A 12,986-nucleotide genomic window follows, 5' to 3' on the forward strand; every position below is an offset into this window, starting at 1 on the left:
ACATTGTCAATGACATGTACACGTTGTCAACAAATGAACAAACTACTCTCTCCGTCCCAAAATTATATTCCATCTTTCATTTTTGGTTTGTCCCAAAATAATAAACCACTTCTAAAAATAAATAATATTTTTACCAAAATACACATTCATTATTACTTAACCAACTAAGCATTTAATGGAACATTAAATGCAAAGTAAGGATAACATTGTCATTTTATAATTTTGTTAAATAAAGTTGATGGTAATTAATGTTTTTTTTAATCTGTGTGTTTTTTGTCTGTAAACAATAATATTGGAACGGAGGGAGTATAATAATAATAACGTTCAGTTAAGATTTTATGTGGCATTATTTAACATTGGTATTCTCAAAGACATGTTGGGTAAGTACAAGTACATATATGAAAATAAAACATACACCTACCTTTTAGCATTTTATGACGAGATTCCTAATATATTATGCAAGCAGACTTTATGATAAATCACCATAAAGTCCCAATGAGAGATGTCCTAAAATATCATACGGTCATTTTGTGAATTATCGCTAAATTGAATAGTGATTGTAGATTTGTAGAGATTATATAGTGTCATTACTAATGATTTTATTATTTAAAAAAATATGAAAAAAAAACATCTCTAAAAGTTAATAAAAAATCGTTAAAGTAAGGTGTAAGTATTTTATTCCTTGAGATTTAGTTTTGTTACGATTATAAAATAGGACTATAAACTTGAACTCTTGAACTATCTTCTGCCTACATTTGAAAATTGTTTGCCTAGCTAGTTCATATGATTTTCAATGTATTGGTTGGGCCTAGTGTTGAAATTATCCCAAAATCACAAATTTGTTCGTATATAATTCACCATTGTTATAAAAAAAATTATATTGTTTTGTCTGTTATCTGGCTTATAAATATTGTATTTTATTTGATAAACAATGATTGTAAATGAGTGAACCACAAAAGCCATGCATTATTACACACCCACCGGCCTAGCCTAGCTTATATAGTGGTAGCTCACTAGCCTTTGTTTCATTCAATTCAAGTGCTAAACATTGGACGCCGATATATGAAAGCCTAAAAAATAATATTATATTATTTCGATACAAAAGCATCTAATTTATATTATACTTCAGAGTCGAATTGTTTTGATGTGTGTATTTACTACTTTTAACATATTCTTATAAGAAGTAACTATATGATTAAATACTATAAAAAAAGAAGATATTTCCATCCATGTAAATGTAATTTTAACTTGAAGCTTTACAAAATTTAGGCTCATTCATCCGTTTTTATGCTCATAATACGTACGAGTTTCAATAAACAAAATGACACACGGAGGGAGGCGTATAGAGATCCCCGTTGTGGCGTTATATATAACGTCGTCACGATAATCAAGTAACATTTAAAAAACTATTTATTCCCTTCATGAGAATTTGAAATTCCATTCAATAATCCTCGTATATTAATATTATTTTTCTCAAATTCATACAATTTAATTCCGCCGGAATTTTCAGACTCTATCATCCAAAGTCTCATCTTTTTATATAATTGTTTTAGGGGTCGCTAAAAGACGTCCAATTTTTTCATACAAACATTTTATTTGGTTTTTAAAATATTTTTATTGATTGAATTTGTGTTGTTTTCTGAAAATATAAATTATAAATAGTTTAACTTTTAATAAAAATATTTCTATGCCTAAGGGTGTCAATTTAGTAGCACCTCTTTTTAAAATGCTAAATCAAAATAAATATAAAAATAGGTCATTTTCAGAAAATTAATAACTTGAGGTTTAATATAAAATAATACGATATGTTAAGTTTTTTATAATATTAACTAAGTAATCCAATATTCTATTATTTATGAAAAGCTAAAATACATTTAATAAACGTAATAAATTTTTGAAAAAAGCATAAAGGAAGAAATTAGAAAAATGAAATTTTATTCTAAAAACATGAAGAGTAGTCAAAGTGCAAAGTAGGCGGTCAAAAAAGAATTTTTCCTAGAAAGTACAACCCACCCACCCACATGCTTCCTACTTTGACCATTCCGAAAGGGACCATTTTATTTAATCATTTAATTATTTAAATATTTAATTAAAAATAATAATAATAAAAATAATTGGGGCGCCACCAACAACTGCCATTAACTCACTCCACTTCAATTCAAATCAGTTAAGTAAATCACCCTTTCACTTGTGGTTTTTGCCGGATCTTGAAACCCAAACAACAAATTATACATCAAACACAAGTCAATTCCATTAATCAAAAACCACACTCTAATTTTTTTATGACCAACCACAGCAACTGTGAGGTGATGACGGCGGAATCCGGCCAGTTTGCCGGATGTATTCCGCCTGTGCCGCCGCCCGTGCCGCCCGCCGGCTCTTTTGGGCTTCCGCTGCCGCCCTTTTCGCTTCTGATTTCTGCCTTGAAATTGCTATCTTTTTCAACATTTTTGCTTGTGCATGTGCCCTCTTTTCTTCCACTTCAACCTAAAAAAAATCACAAATTTATTTAATTTTAAAAAATTTATAATTAAATTATTATGGTAAATTTGAACATTAATATAAAATGCAATCAAATTTACCTCTATTCTTCTCATTTCTGCTTCAAGTTTTGCTTTTTGTTGACTCTCCCATGCTTGAATTTTTATCTCTTCGCGTATAAATCTAAACATACATCATAAATAATGTTTATAAAAAAAACATTTACGAAAAAGACTAAATGACCATTTTACCCTTGCGTTTAAAAACACATACCTTGCATTATGTTTGGATTTCTCGGCATCTTCCCACGCAACCGCGCGTTTCTCAAACTCAACCCGCAACGCCTCTTCGGCCAAAATGTCCGTTTCGCCCTCCACCACATTCTTTTCTGTGTCCTCTTTACTTGCCCAAGCCGCAATGTTCATCTTCCCAAGTTGTACCCCTAGCTGTAAAATTTCCTTCCTTGTTCTAAGTTTGACTTCTTGCTCGGTCAACTCTTTTGGATTCCGTGACTCGTCATGCTCCACGGGAGTGGAATTGGGTACTCCTCTTCCTCTTCGAGGTGTTGATGGAATTGAAGAATTTGGACTCCGAAGGGGCGTTGTGGCCCCCACGGGTGTGGAAGTCATTGAAGGCTCTTGACTTGGAATCGGAGTCATTTCCGTTCCCATGTCTCTCATTGAAACCGATCTTACTTCATGACAACCTACATTCCATCATTTTTCAATAATCAATTAATCAGTAAAATTACATTTTTGGTCCCTATAAAAATATAGACATTTTATGTGGATCAGGGACCAAAAACATTATAAAAACTTCAATAAGGACCAAGATTGAAAAAATATGCTATCACGAGGGGACCAATATTGAAATTTACTCTTAAAAGTGAAAAGAATATGAGTGGATTACAATTTGGCTCTTATGTGGGATTTCTTTTTATGGAGATGGTAAATAAGTTTCATTTTTTTTTTGCCTATTGTACAAAATATTTTACTTGTTACAATTTTCGTTCATGTACTATGTTACTTTTTATGGACCTAGTACAATACTTCCATTTCCAATATTTTTGATAAGGGTATTCACTATTATAACAAAACAAAATATATTAGTAATTATAAAATTTGGCCTTGTACTATAGTACTTTTAAATTTTAATGGACATGGTACATAAATTTCATTGATTTGCCTTTCTCGTCCCTAAAACTAACCTTTTGTAGGTTTTTCATCCCTGACTCGGTTGTTAAGTAAATGTAAAATGACCATTTTGCCCTCGTCTTTTTCACAAATACACCAGGGAGGAAACCTTAAAAATTAGAATAATTACACTATAAAATTTCTTTTTTTGATATGCTGGCATTCACATAGGTCCACCCATGTAAATTATATAACCTATGTTTTATATTTCACATGGTATACAATAAAAGACCATTTTACCATCGGTCAAACTGTGACATGAAAGATTAAAAGGGAAAAAATGACGATGAAATACCTGTTTTATCCTCATTTGAACTCGGTCCACATGATGGCTCTCTGTTGTCAACCTCTTTCAAGTCTTTACTTTCAGGACACGGATCGATTGACTCACTGAGTCCACTCGCCTGACCAGAAACGAGCTCATCTTGTGACTCGGAAGGTGTAAAAGAAAACTTGTCGGGCACCATTTGTTGACAAAAATCAACCCGTTTGATGGAACTAACAGCTGCCCGATTTGCCCGGTTTTGAAGGGTGTTTTTTGCATTATGATTATGCAAATTTTGCCTATTAATTATCCATTTTTCAGCATCATTCCATTTAGAAGACATGGGTCTCAAAAGGGATCTTGAAATTGCATTATGGGTGGATCTTTGTTCGCCTTTATGAAACTCAAAGCTTGAAGAACTTGCATTACTATCATAATCAAGATTTTCATCTTCTAATGATCTTAAAGGGTGAACTGAACTCGAATTACTGCTATCTGCTTTTTGAAATTGATGGGGTTTTGCCCGACTTTCTTTTGGCTGCCCGGGACCCTGACCGATTTCTGTGCTGTCAAATGTCAGTGAAGAAATTGCCATGGCAGAACCTGCAAATTTGAGGACCATTTTGAACATAAAAAGTGTATGAATTTACAGTCGCAAAAAGCAAAACTTTGGCTTAAAGTACTTTACTCAAAAGCTAAAGATTAAGATAGTTCAACATCAAAAAGGATAAACAGAAGAAATAGCAATGTATTTTTTTTAATCCTGCTTTCATTCCCCTATTATATAGCCTCATACTTCTAATTTTTATTTGATATTTTGAAGAATCTAGCTAATTAAAGCAGTGAAAATTACTTTGTATGTCAAAGTATAATAAACAAATCAATGAATTAAAGTGATTATTCTGACTCAAAGATTTGAAATCACATAATACGTAATTAATTAAGGTATAATAATCAGTTTAAAAGTGCATCCAAACACATCCTTAATAGCATCAACAACACCATTTTTAGCAGCAAGGTTTTAGGGGTTTTTTTTTATGAAGAAGCCATGGAAAAACACATTCGATAAGTAAATGATTACTGGAATAGTTTAGAGAAATGCTCGAAACACACACCTTCCTCATCAGAAACTCCAGAATTTGAAGCTAACAAACTGTTCTTCACAAACTCTGTATCTTCAAGTTTAGAAGGAGAAGTTCTTGCTGAATTGCTTTTTGATCCTCCGTCTTTTTTCCTCTGCCCCATCAGCTTCATCCTCAGTTTACTTGGAGATATTATCCCAACCTAAATGGATTGAATAAACAAAAACTCATCACGGATCTTCGATTGATCGATTAAAACAACAGAAGACAGACGAAGACACATTAATTTAGCTCTCGTTATTGATCAATACCTGAAGAAACTGACAAATTTTATAGACTAATTTACGAAAACCTTACAACAAAAAAGGACCCCCACAAATGTGGATTAAACGGGAAGACGAACTGATTCCACAAAAAACAGAAGATTCGAAAGAGGAATCCGAGTGATGAACAGAAACCAGAAACGCATTGGAATATAAAACTAAACAAGTACGATATTTCGCACCAAAATAATGACGATTGAATGAAGATATCTTTCTTGACTCAATCAGTCTGTTGGTACGGAGGTTGCGTGTAGGTCAAAATGAACAGAGGGAGCTGCTACTGATTTCATTGACTACATTTGCAGCATAGTAAATTAGCGAGAAGAACAGGAGAAGTTTTACCTGAAGCTTGTGAATCCTCTCGTACTCCATTAGATCCTCTATAATCAACAGTAACCTACAGAGAGAGAGAGAGAGAGAGAGAGAGAAACAGAAAATTGGAAGAGAAACAGCACAGCAGCAACAGGGATTCTGAAACTTGGAGCCGGTGGTGGAGAGGAGACGAGTGTTCGTTTTTTAGTCGAAAAGGCTGACACGAATCACCAATAATTAAACTCTTGTGACGTCGCCCATCTTTTATTGACCCATTTTTTCAATGCTCTTTCTACAATAATAAAGAAACAAGATTTATTATTATTATTATTATTATTATTATTATTGAAAAAGTTCAACAAATAAAATTTTAAGTTTTTACTAAATATATCGGAAGTTAAGTTCTATGTTTTATGTTAAAATATTTTAATTTGTTTTATCAACTTTTAGTGCTTGAAGGATATATTAATGTTAGATTTACAAATTTTTCGTTTTTTAAATGAAGTGTAAACTATTACAAACAATGTTAGCATGAGACATAATTCCCCGTCTTATCCTCTTATCTGTTTTAGTTGGAAAGAGGTTTTTTGGATTGTGGTCCTACAATAATTATTTTTATTCCTACAACATCACACAAATTCTTTATTTACAATGACAAAAAGCTTCGAACAGTGATAGAATTGATACCGAAATAGTAATAATTTCAAGTGATTGAAGATTACAAATCGATTTCGAGATTACTGACAAATTAAAACATACATAATACTATGCATAATATATATATATATATATATATATATATATATATATATATATATATATATATATATATATATATATATATATATATGGCTGTTATGTACCCAATATTAGGTATAGAACCATCAAAAATAAATCTAAACTACCAAAATTGTATAGCTTTAAATCAAATAAATTAAATTACATTTCCATCTTGTGTTTTCTTATGTTTCAGTGATGTAAAACAAACAACAAATGTTAAAAATAATATAAAATACACATATTCAAAACTACAATTAATTCGATAAAATACAATACACACATTCAAAACTCAAATTCATATCACAATTAATCTGATCTTTATCATTTTTAAAAATATAATGTATTTTCGTATGTACGACCATAACCCAACATCAATTGAAGACTCTATTTTTTCGTTTTAGATTAATATTTTTATTTGTGTTTGTAAAACCTTTTATGAAATTATCCATTTACGTGGACAAAATAAACGCCAAGGAAGAATGAAGTATTAGGAAACTAGTTTTTTTCTAAAAGGAAAATTAGGAAATGATGTGGTTATAACGAAACTAGGAAACAATTTTTTTTGGTTAAGTTTACGGTTTGTATTAAAACTGCGTAGTTTAGAGCCGAAACGACGTAGTATTAAAAGTTCTATATCCAATGTTATATACATGACAGCCATATATTCACTTTTCCCTATATATATATATATATATATATATATATATATATATATATATATATATTAGGTCTTATTTCTTTAAGACCAAAAGATCAAATCCTCAAGTTCAAGCCTAATGAATGTCTAGAGTCATGAAGTTCCTGACTTTATGATCTAGCATGACTTAATAGAGGCCAACACCAAACCTAAGGCTTCTTAATATAACAAAATGACCAAGGACTTTCTTAAAAGTGTTTAATACTTTAAGACTTTACACCCAAGGCTCAAATCTAATTCTAATGTGTGTCTTAATCAATAAAGTCATCAATTTGATGCCTTTGCATAACTCCAAGAAACCCAAAACCCAAATCTAGTCTACTAGCTTGACCAAGAAATTAACAACCCATGCATGGTTGGTCCACAACAATCAAGATACAAACTTTATGAACAAGGACCTTTAAAACATCAAAATAAGCACCCCAAAACTTATGGAGTAGCATATACTCTCAAGAATCAACTCATGGGACCAAAAAGCACAAAAACCCACTCACAAGCAAGATCTAAAAAATGAACCATCAAGTTTGAGACTTTTTACATTCAGAAGATAGATCAAGGAAAACTAAGATAGGATCTAGAAGCTCTAAGAAATCCAACTCTTATCCAATGAGTTCTTCTTCTTCCAAATGCACCAAAAACCCACCAAAATCACTCAAAAGCTCAACAATCTTCCATATGAGGCTAGGGTTTCGAGGAAACAACTTAAGAGGGTGGAGGATGACGGTAAGGAGGTTGGGAAATGAGTTATGATTTTTAAATAGGGTCCAAGACCCCACAATAGGGTTTGAGTTTGGGTCAGGAATACCCAACGTTCCTAAAGGAACCTTCGCGATCACCCAGCCATGAACGCCCAACGTACATTCCTTGTACGCCTAGCATTCCCGGCTTAACCCAAAATCCTCATAACTTCAAACGGGCATAACTTCTTCGTTCGAACTCCGTTTTCAACGATACTTATATCCACATAAAGTTGTTGAGAAGCTTTACAACCCTATCTATTTACTTTTGACTTAAAACACATCGAACTAAAATCCTTAAATTCAATAAAATTTCTGAACCATTACTTTACCAATATACCCTTGTGCTCCAAAGCACAAACCGAACTCTTGGATCACAAAATCTACATTACCCACATCCAAATGGGTCTAAACCGCTCTTTCCCCAAGGCTCGGAGCCTTATAACAATTGATCTTCGGGTCACGACCCTGAATTCAGAAACGACTCAAAACATGGTGTTACAAAAGGTGTTATATAAAACTTTATTTGGTTGGCCAGGTTTTGCAAATTCGTACTTTTCTATCGAAAGTATAAAACATATGAGTTATAAAAATGTTTTTGGACTCATGTAGAAATATTTCTTGTTCAAATCCAAAGTAGAAAATTTGACGGATATATAAGTAATTCAAACTTATTTCAAATTTTACCGTTTCTATGACCTAAATGCATTTTATATAAAGATTTTGAATATCAAGTTATATAAAATAAAGGCATATCACACCTTCTAAAAGTATAAAATAACCAACTTTACTCTTGTAATTTTGTTCAAGCGGTTGTACCATTTAATGTATAATTCATAAGTTCTGAGTTTATAAACTTTACATACATGTGCCATGGTATTTATTAAGTGTTATCTTACTTCATTTGGGAACCGACACCTATTAAGTAGGGAAAAATCCTCCTACATAAACATTGTATTTTTGTGTCACAATAACTCTTAAGTAGCGTCTTACACTTTTTTTGTATAAGAGAATTAGTTTCACCAAAAATGCTTTCGTACAACAACTAAAGGTTTATGAAAATAGCTTATTTGTTTATAAGTTTATAAACCTTGACTAGTTGTATCATGTTATTAATTAAGTGTTATATAACTTAATTTTTGGTAATAACACTTATCAATTTGAGTCACAAACTATCCCATTACATACAGTCTCTTTCAACTAATATAAGTGAACACAACTTGATATAAATCTTATTTCAATTCTATACGGTAATGAAACAAATATGGGGTCTATAATGAGCTCATAACTGAACTGCAACACGACGCCTCTGCACCGACACTATAAAGGTGCGTGCTGAAATTCCACATCATTGCTTTTCCAACATCGTGGAGTAAGTACTATAGAAACTTCAACGTCTAAAATTCGACCCATCAGATGATAGTAGTAGCTAGCAACCGTTGGAGGGAAGTCTACTTGTATAAATCAATATTGTCGATCTATACTTGACGTTCCACATTCCATACGGATTACCGGTTACCCGAATGTGTAGAGTTCCTCCTATTTACAAAGTAACTTTTCATTCTCAGACTAAATACCTATTTTGAAATTCAAACAAAAATTCAGTTCTACACCCCGTAAATAGTATAGCCAAATACTCAAACATTTCAGGTCATTACAATATTCTTCCTAAAAGATGGTGGTTTAGATCCTGTCACATATTGTGATGTTGATTACTTGGGGCGTGCTTTCACATTGAAGATCACAATATATGATCCCTTCAGGAGGTGCACCAATGTCATTGAAAACAAAGAAGTTGTCGGTCTTTTATCCTTTCTTCAAATACAAAGTTATTACGAGTACAACCAACGAATCCTTGTGTATACATTGAATACTTCATGATCTTGAAGCAACTTCTATTGGAATTACTCCAGTTTACTACGTTCACCAAGATGTCTGTCATAATGCCATTAATTCGGTTTTCCATGATCTAACTAAACACACTAAAATGGGTTGTTATATCTCCCTTGAGCGAGTAGCATACAAATCCAACCACTATGTATTGAAACTAATATTCATGTGGCGAATATGGTCACTAATCCATAGGAACATAACATGTTCGTTTCTTACTTGAAAAGTTAGGCATTCATGATCTCTATGATCCAACATAAGGGGAGTGAATGAAATTTTTTTTCGGTATTTAATAGTTACATTAATTTGATTTCTTAGCCCTTATTTTAAAAAGTTTGTTAGACATCCTTGTATATATTAGAGAAAAATTCAAAATTTTCCATTTTTCTTAATGATGTTTTAAGTTTTAGCAAAAAATTAACCACTTTTCAAAATAGCCATCAAAATCGCATGTGAGGCACACCATATGTGATTTCACTCCTCTCAACTATGATTTCGTTCCATAAGCTCATAGTATTTAAATTTAAAACCCTAAATTCAGGAAATCCCATCTTATTTTTATATATTCAAGTTCGAGAAATTCTCTAAATTGGATGAAGAAGCTTCCCCCACCCCCATAATGTTAGAAGTTTTTGTATTTTTCATTTTATGATCGTATTTCTCGCTTCATTTCTTCACAACATTAGTATACATTGATTACTTTGTTTTCACCAAGTTACACATAATATAAACATACATAAATCCATGTGCACCATCAAAACTCATTACTTATTTAAAGTTTAATATTTTTTTTGTACACACACACACACACACACACATATATATATATATATATATATATATATATATATACAAGTACAAATACATATACATACACATACACACACATGTATGCATGTGTATATATATATATATATATATATATATATATATATATAATCACATACATACATGTACATACACATATACATATACATACATACACTCGTACACATATACATACAAGTAAATTATAGTTTTGGTCATTGTTGTTTGGTCAGATTCATACTTTAAGCCCAACCTTTGAAAATCTGACAAGATGCATCATTGTGGTTTATAGAAATTACACTACACAACCTTAGTCCATTAAAAGAACCATTTTACCCTTACTTTTATATTTTTGTTTTTTTCTTTTATATATATATATATATATATATAACGTTTAAATTTTTTTTCATATTTTGTAAAGCAATTTATAAATATTTTTTATAAAGTTGGTTAAATATGAATACGATTAACAAATACTAGGTATAAAACTATTTATTTTAACAAGGTTATTGTATATACTAACAAGAATTCGAAACAAGTGTCAATGGTTTTGAGTTTAATTTTTTTAGTTTTAAATTTTTTTTATATTATCTTCTGAATGACAAATGCTAATCAGAATTCCTATAATTCAAACACATTTGTAATTGTTTTCGAGTTTATTTTTTTATTTTTACAAATTTTGTTCGTTTTCGAGTTATATAGTTTCCATTTAACCATTAAATAACTTGAAACACATTTTCGAATTTTCGTTAGCCCTATCTATTAAGGCTATTAAAAAACTAATTTTATACTTACTCTATGTTAATATTATTCACATTTAACGAACTTTTTTTTTTACATTTTTACAAAAAAAATTTTAAAAAATATAAACAAACAAAATGTCAAGAAAAAAATATGTATTCAAACAACACGTAAAAAACCTAGAAAAAATTATCCAAAAAAATATAAACGAACAAAATGTAAACAACATTAAACAATATACTAAAAATGTCAAATGAATAATATAAAATGTAAGTGAAAAAATATAAAAACATTGAACAATTACATGAAAGGTCATACTGTCTTTAAGTCTAACTTTTCAACTATTAGATTTTAATGAAAAAGATTATGTTACCCTTGTACTAAAATTGCAATATACTACAAACATCGTGGACCCTTTGTGTAATTTTGTAAATTTATAATTTTGTATATATAACTTTTTTTTTAGTTTTATGTTTTTGACATTTTTTTATTTTTTATTTTTTTATTATTAGTTATTTATCATTTTTTATTTTTTAATGTTTTATTTATTTTGATTCAAGTAGTAAACTTAAATTCGATAAACCATGTTGAACCTGTTTTTTCTTTAATTTTTCTTATTTGTAAATTTAAGTGTTAATGTTTTTTTTTTTAAAAAAAATATGTCATTATGGGTAATGTTTTTTACTTGGATGCTTCGTAGTTAATATTGTAACCAACTTTATATTTGTATTTATCATTATCATTATTTCACCTTCTGTTTTCTATTTTTTTTTTTTTAAATTTAGTTGTTTGTTATTCTTCTATTGTTTTTATTTTAGTTTTTTTACAAAAGGTGAAATAATGATAATGATAAATGCAAACATAAATTTGTTAACTATATTAACTATGAAACATCCAAGTAAAAAAAACATTAACTGTAATGGCATAAAATTAAAAAAAAAAAAACATTAACACTTCAATTCACAAATAAGAAAAAATAAAGAAAAAACGGTTTCGACATGATTTATCGAATTTAAGTTTATTACTTGAATCAAAATAAAAAAATTGAAAAAAACCATGAGAATTATAAAATAAAATAGAAAACAAATTGTCAAAAAGATTAAAAAAAAGTTATCCATTGAAATACTCACACACACAAAATTTCAAATTTACCAAATTACACAAATGGTACTTGAGGTTTATAGTATATTGCAAATTTGGTAGAATTGTAAAATAGTATTTTTCATTAAAATCTATCAATTGAAAAGTTATATTTAACGGCAGGATGATCTTTCTTGTAATTTTGCAGACCACAGGGACCATTGGTGTAACGTTTTCCTTGAAAGTCCTCAAGGTGAGATATTTACAAACCATATGGACTAATTATGAAAATTTGTCTAAAATAAATAATAAATAATACTAATTAGGTATAGTAATAATAATAAAAAAAATAAAAGGAAATAAAAACAATTGCTTATGGAACACTCACACTACTACTACTAATAACAATAATAATAAATAACAATAATAATAAAATATTAAAAGAATCAATAATTAATAAGTAATAATAATAAAATGTAACTAACATTAATAAAGGAGAGGGAAATAAAAACCAATTTCCCACAACCTACGAAAATTAAAAAATCTCCTAGGAAATCTATATGTAATTTTCTATGAAATACCTACGGATTATTAAATT

At 29.9% G+C, this 12,986-nt stretch overlaps 1 protein-coding gene across 2 annotated transcripts; it reads right to left on the minus strand.

Annotated features, from left to right (window-relative positions):
- Positions 1-2,133: 2,133 nt before the first annotated feature.
- Positions 2,134-5,889, minus strand: LOC145062480 (Remorin family protein). Of its 2 annotated transcripts, none has more exons than XM_079010080.1 (6): positions 5,687-5,889; positions 5,055-5,223; positions 3,970-4,542; positions 2,755-3,187; positions 2,583-2,664; positions 2,134-2,487 (listed from the first exon to the last, which is right to left on the minus strand). In XM_079010080.1, exons 1-6 carry the CDS (start codon positions 5,714-5,716, stop codon positions 2,281-2,283), a joined length of 1,494 nt encoding a protein of 497 aa, XP_078866206.1. In that variant the 5' UTR covers positions 5,717-5,889; the 3' UTR covers positions 2,134-2,280. The 2 variants fall into 2 exon arrangements, with proteins under 2 accessions (XP_078866206.1, XP_078866207.1); XM_079010081.1 differs by lacking the exon at positions 5,687-5,889 and adding an exon at positions 5,333-5,469.
- Between the last annotated feature and the right edge of the window lie 7,097 nt (positions 5,890-12,986).

This window comes from Lactuca serriola, chromosome 7 (assembly GCF_051521515.1).
Source record: "Lactuca serriola cultivar US96UC23 chromosome 7, Lser_US96UC23_V15, whole genome shotgun sequence".
Lineage (NCBI taxonomy): Eukaryota > Viridiplantae > Streptophyta > Magnoliopsida > Asterales > Asteraceae > Lactuca > Lactuca serriola.